General features: G+C 47.0%; 1 protein-coding gene across 3 annotated transcripts in view; it reads left to right on the top strand.

The window, feature by feature from the left end:
- lama3 (laminin subunit alpha 3) overlaps window positions 1-22537 on the top strand; it is a 197336-nt gene that overhangs the window by 52208 nt on the left and 122591 nt on the right. For all 3 annotated transcript variants that reach the window (XM_033019527.1, XM_033019528.1, XM_033019526.1), the window contains exons 10-22: window positions 2115-2246; window positions 3391-3453; window positions 5327-5467; window positions 6791-6928; window positions 9370-9504; window positions 10251-10385; window positions 12539-12676; window positions 14645-14688; window positions 16141-16240; window positions 16873-16925; window positions 17018-17123; window positions 17458-17557; window positions 20591-20747. In XM_033019527.1, the coding sequence (XP_032875418.1) occupies window positions 2115-2246; window positions 3391-3453; window positions 5327-5467; window positions 6791-6928; window positions 9370-9504; window positions 10251-10385; window positions 12539-12676; window positions 14645-14688; window positions 16141-16240; window positions 16873-16925; window positions 17018-17123; window positions 17458-17557; window positions 20591-20747 (1442 nt within the window). The remainder of the gene's footprint in view (window positions 1-2114; window positions 2247-3390; window positions 3454-5326; window positions 5468-6790; window positions 6929-9369; window positions 9505-10250; window positions 10386-12538; window positions 12677-14644; window positions 14689-16140; window positions 16241-16872; window positions 16926-17017; window positions 17124-17457; window positions 17558-20590; window positions 20748-22537) is intronic.

Raw genomic sequence — 22537 nt, 5'->3', positions numbered from 1 at the left:
CCTGAGTTCAGGACCTGTTCCTGCTCTGTAATGTTCTATATTGTATGTGGGGCGAAGGGCCTGTTCCTGTACTGTGCTGTTCTATTTTGGTTGGCCTGGCTGAGTTGGGTCAAAGGATGGGACATTTTGGTCAGCATGGATTCGTTGGGCTGAAGGGTCTGTTATTTTGTTGCATGACTTCGGCCCAACTTTTCATTGATAACCAAGATGCCTCCATCTAAGCTAGTCCCATTTGCCTGCATCTGGCCCATATTCATCAAAACCTTTCCTATCCATGTACCTGTCCAAATGTCTATTAAATGTTGTTATAATCCCTGCCTCAACCATCCCCTCCGGCAGCTCTTTCCATATATTCACCACCCTCTGTGTGAAAAAGTTGCTCCTCAGGTTCCTATTAAATCTTTCCTCTCTCATCTTAAACCGATGCCGTATGGTTCTTGATTCCTCTCCCCTGGGGAAAAGACACCATGCATTACAGCTGGATATCGGAACAAGCTCACTCCCAACCATGCTGGAGGCATGGAACTCAGTCTTGAGATTTGTGCTCCCAATCGTTAGTTGAATGAGTTCCACTTTTTGTGATTTACAGTCATTACAACAGCTCCGTTTAATTGCACATTTATCCACTGCTTCCAGCTATTATTGTGAAAGGATGACTTCGGCACATCAATTAAACTCAGGAGAGTCAGTGGTGCGAAGGGCTTCCTCTGGAAGTCTGATATAGACATAGAGTTTTACAGCACAGAAACAGGCCCTTTTCGACCCATCTCTTTGTGATCAATTGTCAGCAGTTTTGGGCCCCATATCTGAGGAATGATGTGCTGGCGTTGGAGAGGGTCCAGCGGAGGTTTACAAAAATGATCCCCGGAATGAGTGGGTTAACATATGATGAGCCTGTGATGGCACTAAGCTTGTACTCACTAGAGTTTAGAAGGATGAGTGGGGGGTCCTCATTGAAACCTACCGAATAGTGAAAGGCCTGGATAGTGTGAATGTTGAGAGGAAGTTTCCACCAACGGGAGAGTCTTGGACCAGACTCAGAATAAAAGGGCGTTCCTTCAGAAAGATGAGGAGGAATATCTTTAGTCAGAGGGTGGTGAATCTGTGGAATTCATTGCCACAGACGGCTGTGGAGGCCGTCAATGAATATTTTTAAGACAGAGTTTGACAGTTTCTTGGTTAGTAAGGGTGTTAGGGGTTATGGGAAGAAGGCAGGAGAATGGGGTTGAGAGGGAAAGTAAACTTGATAGGACAAACAGACTAATTCTGCTCCTAGAACATGATCTCATCAATGCCAACCAAGTTGCTTAACCTAAGCTAGTCCCTCTAAACCTGTCCTATCCATGTACCTGTCCAAACATTTTTAAGCATTGTGAGAGTACCTGCGCAACAACCTCCTCTGGAAGCTCATTCCATATACCTACCAACCTTTGTGTAAAAGTGTTTCCACTCAGGTTCCTATTAAATTTCCCCCCCCCCCCCTCACCTTAAACATGTGTCCTCTGGTTCTTGATATCTCTCTATACCTTTCTTATCCAAGTGTCTTTTAATTGTCACTTCTCTCACCTGTATCCACCTATCACTCACTCACTCACTATAGGTCCCACTCCCACCTATCTTCCAGCTTTCTTCTCCCTACTAAAGTCAGTCCGAAGTAGGGTCCCAACCAGAATGACCTATCCATGTTCTCCGTAGATGCTGCCTGACCCAGTGAGTTACTCCAGCACTGAGTGTCTTTTCTTGTATATGGGCATCTGCTGTTCCTTGTGTTTATATCTGTCTTTTAATTGTACCTGCATCTGCCACTTCCTCTGGCAGCTCGTTCCGTCCACCCACTGTGTGAAAAATCTCCAGAGCCGGTAACATCCTCGTAAATTTCTTTTAACACCCTTTCCGATTTAATGTCATCCTTCCTTCGACAATGTGACCAGAACTGTATACAGTACTGTAATGTGGTCTCACTAACACCTTGTACCTCCTCCCGATGGTAGCAGCGAGATGAGAGCGTGGCCAGGGCGGTATGGGTCTTTGATGATGCTGGCTGCCTTTCTAAAGCAGCACCTCCTGTCGATGCCTTCGATGATCTCCTGACAATGGTATCATCTTCTGTTCAGCCTGCAGGTGCCCTCCTGCGTTTGCCGAGAGCTGTGAGGAGGCGACGGGAGGCTGCCGATGCCGACCCGGCTTCAGTGGGGTAGACTGTGCTCGATGCGCGCCGGGATACTACAACTTCCCCCGGTGCACCCGTATGTACAACCGCTTCCTCCCTCCTGAGCTACAGACTCAACTTTGAGTCAAGTTGCAAAGGGTACAGAGAAGACTTATGAATATGTTGCCAGGACTCGAGGTTCTGAGCTCTCGGGAAAGGTTGGGCAGACTGGGAGTTTATTCCTTGGACCACAGGAGAATGAAGGGTGATCTTATAGAGGTGTATAAAATCATGAGAGGAATAGATCAGTAGAAGCACAGAGTTTCTTGCCCAGAGTAGGGGAACAGAGAACCAGAGGACATAGGTTTTAGGGTGAAGAGGAAAAGATTTAATAGGAATCTGAGGGGTAACTTTTACATACAAAGGGTGGTGGGTGTATAGAACGAGCGGCCAGAGGAGGCAGTTGAGGCAGGCACTATCATAACTTGTAAGAAACATTTAGATAGTTACATGGATAGGATAGGTTTAGAGGGATGTGGGCCAAATAAGGCATGTTGGTTGGTGTGGGCAACTTGGCCATGGGCCTGTTTCCATACTCTATGACTCTATAGCATGGAAACAGGCCCTTTGGCCCATCATGTCCATGCCAACTATCGAGTACCCATCTACACCAACCCATCTACCAGCAGTTAGAGTCTAAGAACACAGAAACAGGCCCTTCAGCCCATCATGTCCATGCTGACCATCGTATACCCATCTGCACCACCCTCATCTACCACCACTTAGAGTCATATGTCCATGCTGTACAGCTCTATGACTCAGTTCCGGACCACAAGCTTGATGAAGGGTCCTGACTCAAAACATCACCTAACCATGTTCTCCAGAGTTTCTTCCGAACCCATTGAGTTACTCCAGCACTTTGTGTCCTTTTAAGATTTAAGATCTGCAGTTCTTGGTTTCTACTACTTATACAATGATATTCTACCTATCAGTATCCAGTTCTATTAAAGGCCCGATTATAATCATGTACAGTCTTTCCGCTGACTGGATGGCAAAAGCTTTTTATTGTACCTCCCTGCACGTGACCATAAACTAAACTAAATTAAACTACTTGGTTATGGTGCACAATCTGCAATAATGGACACTATTCCCCCCCCCCCCCCCTCCTCCTAATCACATTTGTAGAGGCTTCCGGTGTTATTAATGTTGACCTGACCAACAATTAACCTTTGTTCTGCCAGGTGGTCCAGTTTACACCACACCCCATCCAGTGACTGTTGTCCCAACGCGTGGGCATCTCCAGAGTGAGTAGTTACGATGAGAAGCCAATGTTCCCATAAGCATTGTGGCAGGGCAGTTCCTCTGTCATACTGTTTAATCTTTCCGTGTGCTTTTGGGCTGCTGTATGGACAATCATGACACACTGTGGCAGAGAAAGAGTTAACTGTACAATATATGGGCAGGATGTGAACTAAACAGTGGCAGCTCAAGTAGATAGAATAGCAGAAGACGGCATGCATGCCTTTATCGGTCGGGGCATTGAGTATAAGAGTCAGGATGTCAAGATGCAGCTTTATACATCTTTGGTTAGGTCCCATTTGGAGTAGAATGTGAAATTATGCCCGCCCCCCATTACAGGAAGGATGTGGAGGCTTTGGGTTGAGAGTACAAAAGGTTTACCATAATACTTCCTGGATTAGAGGGTAGTGGTTATCAGAAGTTGGACAAACTTGGATTGTTTTCTCTGAAGCTGAGGCTGAGGCAGAGGCTGAGAGGAGACCAGATAGAAGTACAGTATGTGTAATTATGAGAGGCATAAATAACGTAGAGAGTCAATACCTTTTTCCCCAGGGTTGAAATGTCAAAGGCTAGAGGGCATAGCTTTAAGGCGAGAAGGGCAATGTTTAAAGGAGAAGTTTTTTTACACAGAGAGTGGTGGGTGCCTGGGACGCGCTGGCAGGGTTGGTGATGGAGGCAGATATGATAGTGGCGTTTAAGAGGGTTTTAGATAGGCACATGGATATGGAGGGATGAGGATCATGATAAGGAAGAGAAGCTTGGTTGAATTTGGCATAAAATCTGGCACTGACATAGTGGGCTGAAGGGACTGTTCCCATGCTGCACTGTTATGAGTTCTATAATCTATATGTTGTATTAATTTCTGTTAACATCTTCCAACATGTGGTGAAGATTCTTGGGTCTGTGGGCACCAGTGTGGTTCCTCACTGCCTAGTTCATTCAGGGAACAGCTTTCCATTGCGTGGGTCAGATGATTTCATTCATTAACTAAAGAGGATTATATAATGCCATTTGCTTCAAAACAGATTTTGAACATTTCTGCTACAGTCTTAAGTAAACAATGCTTACACCACAAACCATTATTATTTTACTTGGTTGGGGATTTAAATGAATACATCCCGCTGAGCTTAACTAAATGTAAAAAAAATTATGACTAATTCTGCCCAATACAATATTTCTTTTTCTCGGGTCATTTAAAGAACTGCACGCAATGTTGATGCTGAACACGATGCCAAGTTACACTAATCTCCTCTGCCTGCATGTGATCCAAATCCCTCCATTTCCTGCATATCCAAGTGCCTATCTAAAAACCTCCTAAACACCACTATCGTAACTGCCTCCACCACCACCCCTGGCAGCACGTTCCAGGCACTCACTCCTCTGTGTAATAAAACCTGGCCCCGTAGATCACCTTTGAACTTTGCCCCTCACACCTTGAAGCTATGCCCTCTTGTCCAATAGCTCCAAATAGGCTCCGAACTATATAGACTTTAGGACTTTAGGACATGATTTTTGACTGCACATATACAGTGTGTATATATATATCAACTGAACGTTTAAAAAATGTTTATTACGGGGTTTACAGTGTAGTATGTTTACATATCTGTTGCAAGTAAGAATTTCATTGTTCCATTTCAGGACATATGACAATAAAACACTCTTGACTCTGCACAGTGGAACAGTGGGTAGAGCTGCTGCCTCACAGCACCTGAGGTCATGATCAAACCTGGGTCTCCGGTGCTGTGAGGCAGCAGCTCTACCCGCTGTGCCACTGTGCTGTATTCTAGGCTGTTTTGAAGTGGAAGCCTGCAGAGCAGACTGACAGGCAGCTTTACATTGGTCCTGAGGCATTCATTTCTACATCGTTGGCTTTTGCAGATTGTAAGTGCAACGCGCAGGGCACGGTTGGGAACACCTGCCTGGTGAATCCTTACTCACAACGCTGTGACTGCAAGCCTCACTACACCGGACCCTACTGCTCCCGCTGCACCACTGGATACTTCGGGAAACACTGCCAACGTAAGCACACGCGCAGTGGAGAATAGATTGCACGTTCGTGTGGCAATGTACAAAGTGCTGGAGGAACTTAGCAGGTCAGGCAACGTTCGTGGAGGGAGATGGACAGACGACGTTCTGGTCGTGACCCTTCTTCAGGCTGATGGCGTAGTGGGGGTGGGGGGAGAAAGATGGTAGACAGAGGACAGGGTGCAGGCAGAGGAGAGTAGTTTAACTTGGCAATGACAGCATGGACCAAAGGGCCTGTTACTGTGCTGTGCTGTTAGCTAGAGTGGGTGTGGAAAGGCTGTTTCCAGTAATGGGAAAGTCTAGAACCAGAGGGCAGAGTCTCAGAATAGGAGATGAGGAGGAATTTATTTAGTCAGGGGGTGGTGAATCTGTAGAATTTATTACCACAGATGGCTGTGGAAGCCAAGTCATTGTTTTAGTATAGAGAGGAACTGCAGATGCTGGTTTATAACGAAGATAGACAGAAAGTGTGAGAGCAACTCAGCGGGTCAGGCAGTGTCTCTGGAGGACAAAGGATGGGTCACGTTTCGGGTCGGAACCGTTCTTCAGATGAATGAAACCTTTATCAGGAGTTTGAAGTAGAGTTCCGACCCAAAACGTCACCTATCCTTTTTCTCCAGAAATGCTGCCTGACCAGCTGAGTTACTCCAGCACTTTGTGTCTATATCATTGTTTAGTTTAGTTTAGTTTTATTGTCACGTGTACTGAGGTACAGTAAAAAGCCTTTTGTTGCCTACTATCCTGTCAGCGGGAAGACTATACATGATTACAATTAAGCTATTCCCAGTGTGCAGATATATTATTTTTAAAGTGGAGATTGACAGGTTCTTAGGTTAGTAAGGGCATCAAAGGTTAGGGAGAAAGCACGATAATGGGTTCAGAGGGTAAACTAGATCAGCTGTGATTGAATGACGGAGTCGAATGGCCCAATTCTGCTCCTATGTCTTACGCTTTTATGCTCTACGGATGGGGCAAAGCCTGGCAAATGATATGTGACATATTTCTGATATGGAAGTTGGTCTGGTATCTGTTTTGCCTGATACGAAACAGAGCAAAATGATTGCACAGAGAGTGTTTGATATCCAAACTTTATAGCCAGAGGAGGTGGTGGAATAAGGCACTAGGTTTAAGAGACATTTAAGCAGGCCAAGGAAATGGTTCCCACATAGGCAGCTATTGAATTGATTTGAAAGTACATCAGCATGGAAACAGGTTCTTCGATCCTGGAGTTTCTCCAGCATTTTGTGTTTTGCAATGATGCAGTGAGCTAGTTCCTTCATCTTATACAGAACTTTAACCCTCTCTAATATTGGGCAGGTTGCCAGTGTTACATCGCAGGAGTGTCTCTGCCAGTGTGTGACCAAGACAGCGGCCGGTGCTTGTGTCGACGAGGGGTGGAAGGCCACTTCTGCGAAAGGTGCTCGCCGGGATTCTCTCGCTTCCCCGCCTGCGTGCGTAAGTAACCTCCACTGGCCCACGGAGGGAATGGCGGCACGTGTGTTCATTGACAGGGAGGATGGAGAGAGGTTGCCAGGATTAGTTCACTTTAGTTTATTGTCACGTGTACCGAGGTACAGTGAAAATCTTTTGTTGCGTGCTAACCAGTCAGCGGAAAGACAATACATGATTACAATTGAGCCATCCACATTGTACAGAGTACAGGATTAAAGAGAGAGTGGCCAGTCATGTTGCAGTTGCACAAGATGTTGATGAATCATAGAGTCATATAGCGTGGAAACAGGTATTTTTGCCCAATTTACTATGCCGACCAACATGTCCCATCTACACTAAGCCCATTTAGCCCATATCTCTCTAAATGTATCCTATCCATGTATCTGCCTAAATGTTTCTTAAATGTTGCGATAGTACTTGCCTCAACCACCTCCTCCAGCAGCTCATTCCATGCACCTACCATCCTTTGTAAAAAATGTACCCCTCAGATTCCTATTAAATCTTTCCCCCCTCACCTTAAACCTATGTCCTCTGGTTCTTGATTCCCCTGCTCTGGGTAAACTGCACTTTGAGCAGAAACAAAGTACTGCAAATGCCGGTTTACAATAAACAGACACAAAATGCTGAGGTAACTCCGCGGGTCAGGCAGCATCTCTGGAGAATGTAGAGGTGATGTTTCGGGTTTGAAGAACAGAACTGTCTTGATAAGTTTCCCAATCTGAAACGTCACCTATCCACGGTCTAGAGGGATGCTGTTTGACCTGCTGTGTTACTCCAGCACTTCCGTGTCTTCACATTTGGAGTACTGTGTTCAATTTTGGTCACCCTCTATAGGCAGGATGTCATTACGCTGGAAAGAGTTCAGAGAAGATTTACGAAGATATTGCCAGGACTCGAGGGCTGGAGCTACAGGGATAGGTTGAGCAGGCTAGGACTTGATTCCTTGGAGCGGAGGTGGCAGAGGGGTGATTTTATAGAGGTGTACAAGATCATGAGAGAAATAGATAGGGTAAATGCACATTGTTTTTTACCCAGAGTAGGGGAATCAATAACATCGGTTTAAGGTGATAAGGGGAAGGTTTAAATAGAAACTTAAGGGCAACTTTATCCGACACAGGGTTGTGGGTATATGGAACAAGCTGCCAGAGGAAGTAGTTGAGACAGGTACTATAACAATATTTGAAAAATATTTGGATAGGTAGATGGATAGGAAAGGTTTAGAGGGATATGATGAGCCAGCCATGGCAAATGGGATTAGCTTAAACTTGACACCTTGGTCAGTATGGATGATTTGGGTTAAAGGGCCAGTTTCAATAGACAATAGGTGCAGGAGTAGGCCATTTGGCCCTTCGAGCCAGCACCGCCATTCAATGTAACCATGGCTGATCAAACCCAATCAGTACCCCGTTCCTGCCTTCTCCCCATATCCCCTGACTCCGCTATCTTTAAGAGCCCTATCTAGCTCTCTCTTGAAAGTATCCAGAGAACCGGCCTCCACCGCCCTCTGAGGCAGAGAATTCCATGCTGTATAACTCTGTGACTCTCATAGTTGTAGCAATGTTTTTCCATCTATGCTGATAGAAGTATAATAGAGTATGTATCTATATAGAATGACAAGTATATTCGAGGGACAAGGGTGTTTAAATGGCATAAGTGGACATTCAGAACCCTTTTTCCCCATGGTGGAAATGTCAAGGATTAGTGGGCATAGTTGTAAGATCAGAAGGGCAAAGTTCAAAGGAGATGTACGGGGCAATTTTTTTTCACACAGGTGGTAGGTGCAGCAGGTAATGTAGCGAAACCAGGGACTCTGCGGAAGAACTTGGACAGGTTGGCCGTGTGGGCAGAGAAGTGGCAGCTGGAACACAGCATAACAAAGTGTGTAGTCATACATTTTGATAGTAGGACTAAAAGCGTTGACTATTTTCTAACTGAGGTGATGTTCAGAAATCAGAGGTGCAAAGGGACTTGGGAGTGCTGGTGCAGGATTCCCAAAAAGTTAAGTTGCTAGTCGAATCGGTAGCAAGGAAGGCATGTCTCTCCTGAACTTTCCTACCTATCTCGATCAGCATTGTTGAGTCGGGACAACGGGCCTGTTTTGGTGCTGCATGACCCTATGATTCCTGTGGTATTCCGATTCCCACTGTGCTGCACTACCTCACTGTACTGTACTGGACTGTCCCACTGTGCTGTAGTATTGTACCAATCTGTCCTGTACCATCCTAGTGTGCTGTACTACTGTACCGTAGTGTACCCTACCCTCCTATTGCACTGTAATACTGTTCCATACTGACCTGTACCATCCCACTATGCTGTGTACTCTACCGTCCAGTGTGCTGTACTCCAGTACGTTACCGTGTTATTCCGCTGTGCTGTGTAGTGTACCATCCTACTGTGTGTGCCTGTGGTACTGTCCAGCGTGTGATGTGCCTGTTGTGCTGCAGCCTGCCCCTGTAGCAGCGCGGGGACCCTGCCGGAGCGGTGTGACAATGCCGGGAGGTGCCTGTGTCGGCCGGAGGTTGGAGGCAGCCGGTGCGATCGCTGTCGAGCGGGATATCACTCGTTCCCGCACTGCCGAGGTAGGACCCAGCGCCCAGCAAACAAAACATGCTCTGTCCCCAAACGTAATCCTATTCTGATACACCCTTCCTTGTCAATGGAAGCAAAATGTCAAGGACTATAGGGCATGGCTTTAAGGTGAGAAGGGTCAGGTGTAAAGAAGAGGTACGGGGCAAGTTTTTTACACAGAGAGTGGTGGGTGCCTGGAATATATATATATATACACATACACACATACATACACACACACTATATTTGTATCTATTTATATATGCATAAATATATGACCTATATGTAGATGTGTTGGTGAGTAAGTCTGCTGATGACATCAAAATTGGAGTGAGGAAGGCTGTCAGAAGATACAGTGGGATATAGATCATCTGCAGAAATGAGTGGAGAGAAGCCAGAAGGAGTATGATTCGAGCAAGTACGAGGTGTGGCACTTTGGGAGGTTGAATGTAAGTATACAATTCATGGCAAGACCTTTAACAGCATTGATGTGCTGAGGGAGTCCAAGTTCACAGCTTACTGAAGATGGCAGCACAATTAGATAGGGTGGTAAAGAAGCCTTTATCGCAAAAGGCATTGAATATGTCAGGAAGTCATGATTTTGCTCTGTAGGACTTCGATTGGGCCGCATTAGGAATATTTCCAAAGGAAAAAGTCGCAGCTCCGGAGTAATGTTGAGCTTTGTGAGAAGTGTTGGGGCTGTGTTTCTCCAGCAGGATGGTTGATGCTGAGGATGATGATTACTGTGTATTTGCAGCCTGCTCCTGTGACAATGTGGGATCAGTGAACAACAATTGTGATGCCTCGGGGCGGTGCGAGTGCCGGCTGAACTTCATGGGACATTCTTGCAGCCAGTGTGCGTACGGGTATCACCATCATCCCAACTGTTCATGTAAGTCCGCAGCAGTTATCCCAGTCGACAGCGCGGCTAGTGAACAGGCATTATGCTCTACTTCCTCAGAAGATGAAGAAAGTTCAGCAGGTCAGGCAGCATCTCTGCAGAACATGGTTCTTTGATGCTTTATTTGTCACTTATGCAACTGTATAGTGAAATTATTTTTGCATGTTTACACATGTGGATGCCACTATATTTTGAATCCATTTCCAAAGTCCGGTGCACCCGCACGCTAAGTCTACTGGATGGGCTCCCGATCCAGGTAAACACCGGGCTCCTGCGGGGCCTCCCTCCGTCCCCTTCAAGCAGAATGGCCCGCGAATCGACGTCCCTCTCCTCACCCGGCCATCTTCCTGTCTAGGGAGCTCCTCCTGCAGCCAAACTTGGCGGCTCTGGAGGCATTACCCCGGTTAATCCTCGGACCGGCCTTTGCTCCTCGCTTCCGACATCTCCAGCTGCTCCCTCCTGACACCGCGGTCCGCCTAGCCTTTGGGCGGGTTCCATCAGAAGAAGGACTGAAGATGGGTTTCGAGTTGAAATGTCACCTATCCATGTTCGCCAGTGATGCTGTTTGACCCGCTGAGATACTCCAGCATTTTGTGTCCTTTTGGATATGAACCAGCATCTGCAGTTATTTATTTCTCTGTGTCTACATGGAAGCTCCCCATCCACTTACCAACTTACCAACTTCTGCAGATGCACCTTAGCATCTTATTGGGATGCATCACACCTTGGTATGGCAACGGTTCTGCCCAAGACCATATGAAATTGCAGAGGGTTGTAGATGTAGCCCAGTCCATCACACAGACCAGACTCCCCACCATCGACCATCTACACTTCACGCTGCCTCGGGAAAGCAGCCAACATAATCAAGGACCACTCGCACACCACTCATTCCCTCTTCTCCCCTCTCCCATCGGGCAGAAGATACAAAAGTTTGAAAGCACATACCACCAGATTCAGGAACAGTTTCTTCTCTGCTATTACTATTCTAAACTAAAACCTCCCATCTACCACAAGGGAGACATTTGAACGATCTTCAATCGGACTTTATCCTGCACTAAACATTATTCTCTTTGTCATGTATCTGTCCACTGTGGATGGCTTGATTATAATCATGTATAGTCTTTCCGCTGGCTGGAAAGCATGCAACAAAATTGCTTTCACTGTACATCGGAACATTAATGAACAAAATAAACTAAAACCAAACAATATACTCCAGTACTTGGTGTCCTCTAGATGACCAATGTACCTGGAGTCTCGTTTTGCAGTCCCGTTAAACGCGGTATTGTTGTAGTCCGCAAAATTCCCATTACTCGGCCCCTGATTGATTGCAGACCCATGTAGTGGGATCCCCCCCCCCCCCCCCCCCCCCCCCGCCGCCTGCAATCACTTCCCATTCCCACACTGACCCTTCTTCCTGGGCCTCCTCCATTGCCAGAGTGCGGCCACACGCAAACTGGAGGAACAGCACCGCATTTTCCGCTCGGGTAGCTTACAACTCAGTGGTATGAACGTTGAATTCTCTAATTTTAGGTAACTTCCACAAACAATCCTTCCACCCCCTGCCCCCCTTCCTCCACTAAGTCGGTTAACCAGTTCCATAATTCACAACTATATATCCCTCTTGGGATCCACCAACCCTGGCCAACTATATCTCAGTACACGTGACAATAAACTAAATTAAAGTCAACAATCAGCCTATCTGGGAACCTCCTTGACTGAGGTCACCTGCTGCTGGCCCTGATTTGTCCTGGTCTTCTCTTGTTTCAAGATCCCCTCCCCCTCTACAATCAGTTTGGGGCTGGGTGTGGGGCTATCAGAAGAAGGATCCCGACCCGAAACGTCACCTATCCATGTTCTCCAGAGATGCTGTACTCAGTGGAGCACTTGATTGTAAGCATGCATAGAGTTTTTGCTGACTGGATAGCACACAACAAAAAGCTTTTCACTGTACACGTGACAATAATAAACTAAACTAAATTAAAACTGAGTTACTCCTGCATTTTGTGTCTCTCTATGAGGATGTTTGCTTGCGAGGCCTGTACTTCCTCACAGCATCAGAGGCCGTGGCTTGCTGTGAAGTTGTTGGTCGAAGCGATTGGTGTCTCTTTCAGCTGACCTGGCGATCTCTCTGTTGTTCATTAAAGCCTGCAGGTGTTCCACGGAAGGTTCCTATGATTCTGCGTGTGACCGGGCCACGGGCCGGTGTAAATGCCTACCACACTTTGCCGGGCACCGCTGTGATACCTGCGTCTCCAGAGCGAACGTCTTCCCTCGCTGTCAAGGTAACAATGGTCCTCTTGTTGCTGTTGCCCAAGGGGGAGACCTCTGACCAGCAGGTAGTTCTACTGTGACGTGCGTTTGCACAACGCTAGTTGGATATACAGTAAACTGTCTCGACAGCGGACCAATGATGACACTTTATTGTCACATACTGTATACCTAGGTACAGTGCAATGCTTTGTTTTTGCATACAGCCCGATATAACCACACAGCATAAGTTCCAGGAGAAGAATCAGGCCATTCAGCCCATCAAGTCAAATCCGTCATCCAATCATGGCTAATCTATCTTTCCGTCTCAATTCCATTCTCCTGCCTTCTCCCCATAACTCCTGACACCATGACTAATCAAAAATTTGTCGATCTCTGCCTTAAAAATATCTATTGACGGCCTCTACAGATGTCTGTGGCAATGAATTCCACAGATTCCCACCACAGAGTCACAGATTCATACAGCAGACCTCAGGTAGGCAGTACAGAAGTATCACCACGTTTCTGGTGCCGATAAAGTTACAACAGTTCACCGAGCAGTCCTATCCTCCGCCTGTCGCCTCCCCACTTGGTCCCCCTTCATTCTTGGTGATCCCTCGCCGGGTCCCCCCTTTGACCATGTGGGGGGGGGGAGGCGGTGTGTGTGTTATTGCCAATTGGCCGCTATAACCGAATGAGAGTTCAACTCAAGACCGGGAGGGAAGATGCCGGGCGTCAGGAGGAGTGGGAAGTCACAGGCCGGGGAAGCGAGTGACGGGCCCGGTACTCACTCCGCCTTCATGCTGCTCGCTTTCCCAGCTCCCGCACCATGAAGCTCCCTCGGCGCCAGCTCATTGGGTAACTGGCTGAAGGGGTGGGGCTGGCTGGGGGTTATCTGTGTGGGGCTGGATAATGGGGGGGGGGGGGGATGGGTGACTGGCGTCGAGGTGGGGGCAGAGATGGGTGGGCGGCGGCAAGGGGCTGGAGGTGGGTGGGTTGGCGTTGGGTAGGAAATGGTTGGGTGGGTGATAGATAGATGTTGTGTGTTGGGGTTGGGGATCGGTGGAGAGCATCTGACACTGAGGGCAATGAGAACTGAGAGCTGGGACAGAAGTGGAGGGGAGGCCTGGGGCTGATCAGCCATGACCATATTGCATGGCAGGATGGGACAGAGGGGCCAAGTAATCTCTCTACTCATGTACTCATGAGGTGGGTGAATGGGTGGAATTGCAGTCTTCATAGAGACTAATCTTAGAACAGCATCAAAGGCTGAATGGCCTCTTCCAAAGTCATAGTCAAAAACCTGTACAGCACGGAAACAGGCCCTTCAGCCCATCTTGTTCACACTGACCGTTGGCACACTGGGCTAGTCGCATTAGCCTGAATTTGGCTCATGTCCTTTTAAACCCACCCTATCCATATATCTGCCCAGATATCTTTTGAAAGTCATAAACTTCCTCTGGCAGCATATTCCAGATACGGTCCACCATCTAAGTGAAAAAATTGCCTGCGTTCCCTCTTCAATCTCTCCCCCCTTACCATTAGCCTGTGCAATCTAGTTTTAGACTGGACGTTCACATTATCCATGCTCCTCGTGATCTTGTACACCTCAAAGGGTTTAACAAACACTTAGACAGGTACATGGATCAAACAGGTTTCGAGGGATAAGGAACAAATGTAGGCAAGGGGGACTAGTGTAGATAGGACCTGTTGGTCGACGTGGTCAAGTTGGGCTGATGGGCCTGTGTCCATGCTGTATGACTCTATGACTCTAAGGTCACCCCTCAACCTCCTACGCTCCAAAAAGAAATGTCCATGGCTATCCAACCTCTCCATATAAGTCCAGCCCAGGTAACATCCTGGTGAATCTCTTCTGCAGCCTGTCCAACATAATGATGTCCTTTGGGATCTGGGGTTATAGTGTTGCGTCATTATCCAGTTGGCTGGAGGTCTGAGATAGATTATTAAATCTTTCTTTTCCTAATACTTGATGTTTCTTCCAGTGACCGACTGCCTCTCCCCTGGGACAGCGGGGCTTGCTCACTCTGTAAGTATACCTCGAGATTTTAATTTAATGTTTGTGCATCTGGGACTGTCCGTTGGCACCATATCAACTGCTTTTCTTCAGGAAAATCTTCCAAGCCCTTGGAGCTGATGGCTTGTTGCCAGTGGTTACGGCTCTCTGGAGGGTCTTTCTGCTCGTTGAGTTATGGCGTGGCTCCGATCCAGTTGGATGGAACAAACACGTCAGGGTTCAGGGCTAGGGTGTTCATGAATGTTAAATGTGTACTTGCCTGAAGTTTCTCACTCTCCCGATTTACCTGTGATGCCACTATCAGGGAATTATGTACCTGCACTCCTAGATCCGTCTGCTCTTATAACACTCACAAGGCCATGCCATTCACTGTGTAGATCCTGCCCTGGTTTGACTTCCCACCTAACACCCCACACTGAATTAAACTATTAGCAACTCCTTGACTCACTTGCTTAGTTAATCAAGATCTGCTTTAATTCTTGATAACCATCTTCACTATATACAATACCACCTACTTCATCTGCAAACTTAGTACGTCCTCAGAACGTACTAATGCCTAGTACTTTCTCATCCAAATTGTTGATATAAACCACAAACAACAGTGGGCCCAGCACTGACTTTTGACCATTTCAAAATATAATCTTCCACCATCACCCTCTGCGTCCTTCCATGAAGCCAATTCTCTACCCAGTCGGCTAGCTCTCTCTCTGGATCCCATGCAATCTAACCGTCTAGAGCAGCCCCCCCCCCCCCCATGCGGAACTTTATCAAAAGACCTTTGTGAAGTCCATATAGACAACATCTATTACCCTGCCCTCATCTGCCTTCTTGATTCCTTAAAAAAAAACAAGCAAATTTGTGAAGCCTGATCTCCCACGTACAAAACCATGCTGACTCCCTAATCAGCCCCTGTCTATCCAAATGCATATGTATCTTATCCCTCCTCTCCATTAACTTTCCTACCGCAGATGTTAGGCTCATAGTTCCCAGGCTTTTCCTTGCAACCCTTCTTAAATAGAGGCACAACTTTATCCTCTAGTCTTCTGGCATCTAATCCATGTCTAATGATGATTCATATATCTCAGCCAAGGAGGCTGCAATTTCATCTTGAGCTTCCCATTGTATCCTCGGATATATCTGATCAGGCTCTGGAGATTTATCTATCTTCATATGTTTTAAGACATCCAACATTTCTTCCATTGTAGTGTGGACTATCTCCAAACAATCTCCATGAATTACTCCCACTGATGTTCCAATCTGGTGAATTCAAATTAGAAGAAAAGTAAATAGTGTATTTTGTTAAAGTAAGAGCCAACATGGGCCTAGAGCCAACTTACCCAAGTGTAAAATACAGAAAATGACGTTAAGTATAAAAAAGGTTATTGAAAACTAAGCCAAGGAAAACTTGGCTTTTAAAGGACAAAATCCATTCTGTGTGATACTCACTGATTTGCTTTTGGACAGGCTTCTTGCCCCTGCCTTGCGAACTCCAATAGGCCTGGATGTGAGAGGTGTAGACCCCTGTACTGGAGGCCGGCTGAAGGGGAACTCGATGGGTGCATTGGTGAGTTATCTCAGCCCTTCCTTCTCGGGTGGCTGGGCGGTGTTGTAGACTTAAACACAGTGCTGGAGCAACTCAACGGGTCAGGCACTATGATCTGTTTTTGGGCAATGGCTCCACTAACCTATGTGACCTTAATTCTCTTATGTGTCATGCCATTAATTGTATATATTTCCCCTTACATTTGACCTCCCAAAGTGCAATACCTCGCATTTGCTCAGATTAAACACCATCTGCCATTTCTCTGCCCATTTCTGTAGCTGACCTATACCCTGCTGTATACTTTGTCAGCCTTCCTCACAGTCCGCGACCCCAGCAATCTTGGTGTCATCTGTAAACCTACTAACCAACCCATTTATGTTTACCCCCAAGTCATTTATATATATCGCAAACCACAGAGGTCCCAGCACAGATCCCGGTGAAACCCGTGTAGGAAGGAACTGCAGATGTTGGTTTACACCGAAGATAGACACAAAAAGCTGGTGTATCTCAGCGGGGCTAGCTTCTGGCTCAGCCTACCATGGGGGACTTTATCAAATCTCAATGTCATCTGCAAACTTACCAACCATCATCTATGTTTATGTCCAGGTCTGTATTAAGTCTGACCCAGTTGTCCTTTTGTCTCCACATTGCAGAATGCGGCTGTGTTGTGAGAGGTACGGTCAGTGGGATCGGACTGTGCGACCAGGTGAGTGTACTGGGGAGGGTGAGCGGGTATCAGTCACGGCTGGTGCACGGGAGCCAGTGTTCCACCCTGACGCTGCCAACTTCCTGTTTTAGACCCGGGGCAGGTGTTACTGCAAAGCCAACGTGTGTGGGCAGGACTGTGGGCGGTGCGTGGAAGGGCACTACAACCTCCGGGAGAACAACTACTTTGGTTGCCAAGGTGAGTGATACAGCTGGCCCTCATGTAATGGAGGGGGGGGGTCTGCAAGCGGTACCACCCTCAACTATCTCCTCCAGCAGCTCGTTCCATACACCCACCACTCTTTGTGTAAAAAAGTTGCCCCTCAGGGTCCTATTTCCCCCCTCACCTTAAACCTGTGCCGTCTGCTTCATCGTTTCCCTTACTCTGGCAGGAGACTGGACGTTTACCCAATATATTCCTCTTGTGATTTTGTACAATCTATAAGATCACCCTACACCCTCTGCCTGTAAGTCTGTTCCTTGTGTGTCTCTTCTACGTTCTAACTCTGCCGTCGTGCTCGATCTCCCGACAGGCTGCGGCTGCGACGTTGGAGGGTCTGCTAACCTAACATGCAGCACGATGTCTGGGGAATGCCAGTGTCGGGAGAATATCGAGGGACGTATCTGCAGCAAGTAAGTGACCAGAACTAACTTACCTGGCAGGGGCTCGATCTCCTAGGATGAGGCTATCCCATTGCACTTCAGATTTGCTAACAATGTCCCCAAACGTGGGATACTCATTGAAACATAGCAACATAGAAACATAGAAAATAGGTGCAGGAGTAGGCCATTCGGCCCTTCGAGCCAGCACTGCCATTCAATGTGATCATGGCTGATCATCCACAATCAGTACCCCATTCCAGCCTTCTCCCCACATCCCTTGATTCCTCTAGCCCTAAAAGTTCTATCTAACTCTCTTTTCAATGCAACCAGTGAATCGACCTCCTTCTGAGGCCTTCTGAGGCAGAGCATTCCACAAATTCACAACTCTCTGGTGAAAACATTTTTTCTCATCTCAGTTCTAAATGGCTTACTCCTTATTCTTAATCTGTGGACCTTAGTTCTAGAGTCCCCCAACATCGGTAACATGTTTCCTGCATCTAGCGTATCCAATCCCTTAATAATTTTATATGTTTCTATAAGATCCCCACTCATCCTTCTAAATTCCAGTGAATACAAGCCCAGTCATTCCATTCTTTCATCATATGACAGTCCCGCCATCCCGGGAATTAACCTGGTGAACCGACGCTGCACTCCCTCAATAGGAAGAATATCCTTCCTCAAATTAGGAGACCAAAACTGCACACAATACTCCAGGTGTGGTCTCACTACAGTACAACTACAGAAGGACCTATTTGCTCCTATCCTCAAGTCCTCTTGTTATGAAGGCCAACATGCCATTCACTTTCTTCACTGCCTGCTGTACCCGCTGCTTACTTTCAGTGACTGATGAACAAGGATACCCAGGTCTTGTTGCACTTCCCCTTTTCCTAATCTGACACCATTCAGATAATAATCTGCCTTCTTGTTCTTGCCACCAAAGTGGATAACCTCACATTTATCCACATTATACTGCATCTGCCATGCATCAACCTATCCGTCACCCTGTATCCTCATAGCATCTTCTTCATAGTTCACACTGCCACACAGCTTTGTGTCATCTGCAAATTTGCCAAATGTTACTTTTAATTCCTTCATCTAAATCATGAATACATATTGTAAGTAGTTGCGGACCCAGCACCGAGCCTTGCGGCACACCACTAGTCACTACCTGCCTTTCTGAAAGAGACCCATTAATTCCTACTCTTTGTTTCCTGTCTGCCAACCAATTTTCAATCCATGTCAGTACCCTCCCCTCATGTGCTCTAATTTTGCCCTCTAATCTCCTGTGTGGGACCTTATCAAAGGCTTTCCGAAAGTCTAGATACACTAAATCCACTGGCTCTCCCTTATCCATTTTACTTGTTACATCCTGAAAAATTTCCTGAAGATCAGAACCAAAGTAGCTGTTCAACTCGTCTGCCATTTCCTTGTTCCCCATAATAAATTCACCTGTTTATATCTTCAAGGGACCCACATTTGCCTTAACTAATCTTTTCCTCTTCACATACCTAAAGTAGCTTTTATTATCCTCCTTTATATTCTTGGCTAGCTTACCTTCGTACTTCATCTTTTCTCCCCATATTGCCGTTTTAGTTATTGTCCTTGACTTTCCTTGTTAGCCATGGTCACCTCCTACTCCCCCTTAGAATCTTTTTTCCTCTTTGGAATGAAATGATCCTGCATCTTCTGAATTATTCCCAGAAATTCCTGCTGTTCCACCGTCATCTGTGCTAGGGTCCCTTTCCAGTCAACTTTGGCCAGCTCCTCCCTCATGCCTCCATATTCCCCTTTGTTCAACTGACACTTCTGATTTTACCTTCTTCTTCTCAAATTGCAGACCTGATGGTCCTTTATCTTGAGTTCTCTTATCAAATCCGGTTCATTACACAACACTAAATCCAGAATTGCCGTCTCCCTGGTAGGCTCCAGTATAAGGTGCTCTAAGAATCCAACTTGGAGGCACTCTACAAACTTCCTTTCTTGGGGTCCAGTACCAACCTGATTTTCCCAGTCTACCTGCATATTGAAATCTCCCATAACCACCATAGCATTACCTTTGTTACATGCCAATTTTAACTCCTGATGCGACTTGCACCCTCCATCCAGGTGACTGTTTGGGGGCCTGTAGATAACTCCCATTAGGGTCTTTTTACCCTTACAATTTCACGGTTCTATCCATAATGACTCTACATCTACTCGACTGTAACATTTGTGGTAGTGGAGACTGCGTTCACGTTATGGGCAGCACAGTGGCGCAGCGGTAGAGATGCTGTCTTACAGTGCCAGAAACCCAGGTTGGATCCTGAGTACAGGTGCTCTCTGTCCGGAGTTTGCATGTTCTCCCTGTGACTGCGTGGGTATTCTCCGGTTGCTCCGGTTTCCTCCCACATTCCAAAGATGCACAGGTTTGTAGGTTAATTGGCTTTGGTAAAAACTGTAAATTGCCCCTAGTGTGTAGTATGTGCTAGTGTAATTTGGATCGCTGGTCGGTGCGGACTTGGTGGGTCGATGGGCCTGTTTCTGGCATTTATATCTCTAATTTATTAAATTCATAGGAGCAAAAATAGGCCATTTGGCCCATAAAGTTTGCTCTGCAATTCAATCATGGCTGATCTATCTTTCCCTTTCAATTCCATTCTTCCGCCTTTTCCCCATAACCCCTAATCAAGAATCTATCAATCTCCGCCTTAAAAATATCCATTGATTTGGTCAATGGATTAACTCCATTGATTCTCATTTAAATTGACTCCAATTCAAATTGACTCTTTTCTCTAAAAAAACCCCACTCTCCTTCCTAATTCATGAGAGGCCTGTGGATGTGGCTGAGTTGTGTCTGGGCTATGTCCATGACTCTCTGCAGTTTGGTCTCTGTGTGACATTGATTCGGTCATTCTAAGTACATTAGTCTTTACAGAACTAGAAGCAATTGCAAGGGGATGGTGGGAAACACTGGATAGGTTATGGTTCAGCAGACAACCGCACTGTCTCAAGGATATTCTGTGTTTGAACCAACGGCAACATTGACTAAACCAAACTAACACTAACCTGAACTTGTGTTTGAAGGCCGCGGAGCCAGCACTATTTTCCAGACCTTCACCATCTGAAGTATGAGGTGGAAGATGGCTCCACGCCCAACGGAAGACCCGTCCGCTTTGGCTTTGACCCGCAGGAGTTTGTTAACTTCAGCTGGCGAGGTTACGCCCAGTTATCGACGGTGCAGGTAGGTCCTCGGCGGTCCCTGTGAGCTGGGTCTGACAGCGGGAGGGTTGATGAAGGGAGCCCAGGGTGCAGGCTGTTTAAAGCCCCAGCATGGGACCTCGCTGACGTCTTTCTCCCAAGGCTAGTAGTGGACTAAACCTTGCAACACAGTACAGCAGAACACCGCTGGACGGCAGGAAACACGGCGGCACAGTGGTAGAGTTGCTGCCTCATAGTGCCAGAGACCCGGGTTCGATCCTGCCTATGGGTGCTGTCTGTACGGAGTTTGTACATTTTCCCTGTAACCTGCCTGGGTTTTCTCTGGGTGCTCTGGTTTCCTCCCACACCCCATAGACGTGCAGGTTTGTAGGTTAATTGGTTTCGGTAAACATTGTAAATTGTCCCTAGTGTGTCGGATAATTTTAGTGTGGGCTGAAGGGCCTGTTTCCTTGCAGTATATCAAAACTAAACTAAACTAAACACAGGAACAGGCCATTCGGCCCACTATGTCAGTGCCATGTCTGCACCAAGGTAAACTAATCGCATCGGCCTGCACGTGAGCCATATCCCTCCATTCCCTGCATATCCATGTGCCTATCTAAATGCCTCTGAAATGCCACTATCGTATCTGCCTCCACCACCATCACTGGCAGCATGTTCCAGGCATCCACCACTCTCTGTGCAAAAAAGAATTGCCCCGCATATGTCCTTACCCCCTCTCACTTTAAAACTATTTTTTGACATTTTCAACCAAAGAATAAGTTCTGTCTTTTTACCTTATCTATGCCTCTAATAATTTAATTTAATTCAATCAGGTCTCCCCTCACCTAGGACATTCTATAGGTTTAGAGGACTATGGGGAAGTATGGGCGAATGGGATTAGCTTAGATGGGGCACCTTGGTCCTCGTGGACCAAAGAGACTGTTTCCGTGCTGTATGACTCTATGACTATCTGCCCTTGATTCGACAGTTGTTTCTGAATGAAAGCTGCACATTTTCACCCTCTTTCTTCGTAAAAGTGCTTCTGGGCTTCACCCTCGGACGCGGGTTTTCATCTGTGGACTGTCCCAGACCCAATCCTCCACCAATGTGAATGATCTCTGCGTGTCTGTCTATCTCTCTGTCTTTATATCTTGGTCTCAGTCAAAGTGCTGGAGTAACTAAGCGGGTCAGACAGCATCTCTGGAGATCATGGATAGGTGACGTTTCGGGTCGAGACGGCCCTTTTGTGTATTAACCAGTATCTGCAGTTCTTTGTTTCATTCTCCCTCTCCTCTCCCTCTCCCTCTCCCTCTCCCTCTCCCTCTCCCTCTCCCTCTCCCTCTCCCTCTCCATCTCCCTCTCCCTCTCCCTCTCCCTCTCCCTCTCCCACTCCCTCTCCCCCACCCCCTCCCTCTCTCTCCTCCCTCTCCCCCTCCCCCTCCCCCTCCCCCCTCCCCCTCCCTCCCTCCCCCTCCCCCCCCCCCCTCTCTCTCTCTCTCTCTCTCTCCCTCCCTTCCATTGGTAAACTAAATTCCAGGGAATATCGGCCTAGTTGGTGAATTCCTGGTTCATGTGACCTCTCCACACATGTGACCTCCGCACACCCTTGGAATCCTGTTATTAATTCACTGTATTAACAGAGCGCCTGCTCTGGGACCACATGTGCTCCCTCAGGCATGAGGCCCAGAGGTGTTCACTGGTGGTGGATACACCAGGGACTTGATGTTACCGTCTAGCACCTCCTTAAAACACAACATGGCACTGACCTCTCTGACTATTCCCACTGCCCCCTTGATCTCTGCACCTGTACTACTTTGAGCTCTTCCCCAT

The sequence above is a fragment of the Amblyraja radiata genome, chromosome 4 (genome assembly GCF_010909765.2).
Source record: "Amblyraja radiata isolate CabotCenter1 chromosome 4, sAmbRad1.1.pri, whole genome shotgun sequence".
NCBI classification, from domain to species: domain Eukaryota; kingdom Metazoa; phylum Chordata; class Chondrichthyes; order Rajiformes; family Rajidae; genus Amblyraja; species Amblyraja radiata.
This window is presented reverse-complemented; position numbering and strand designations above follow the sequence as displayed.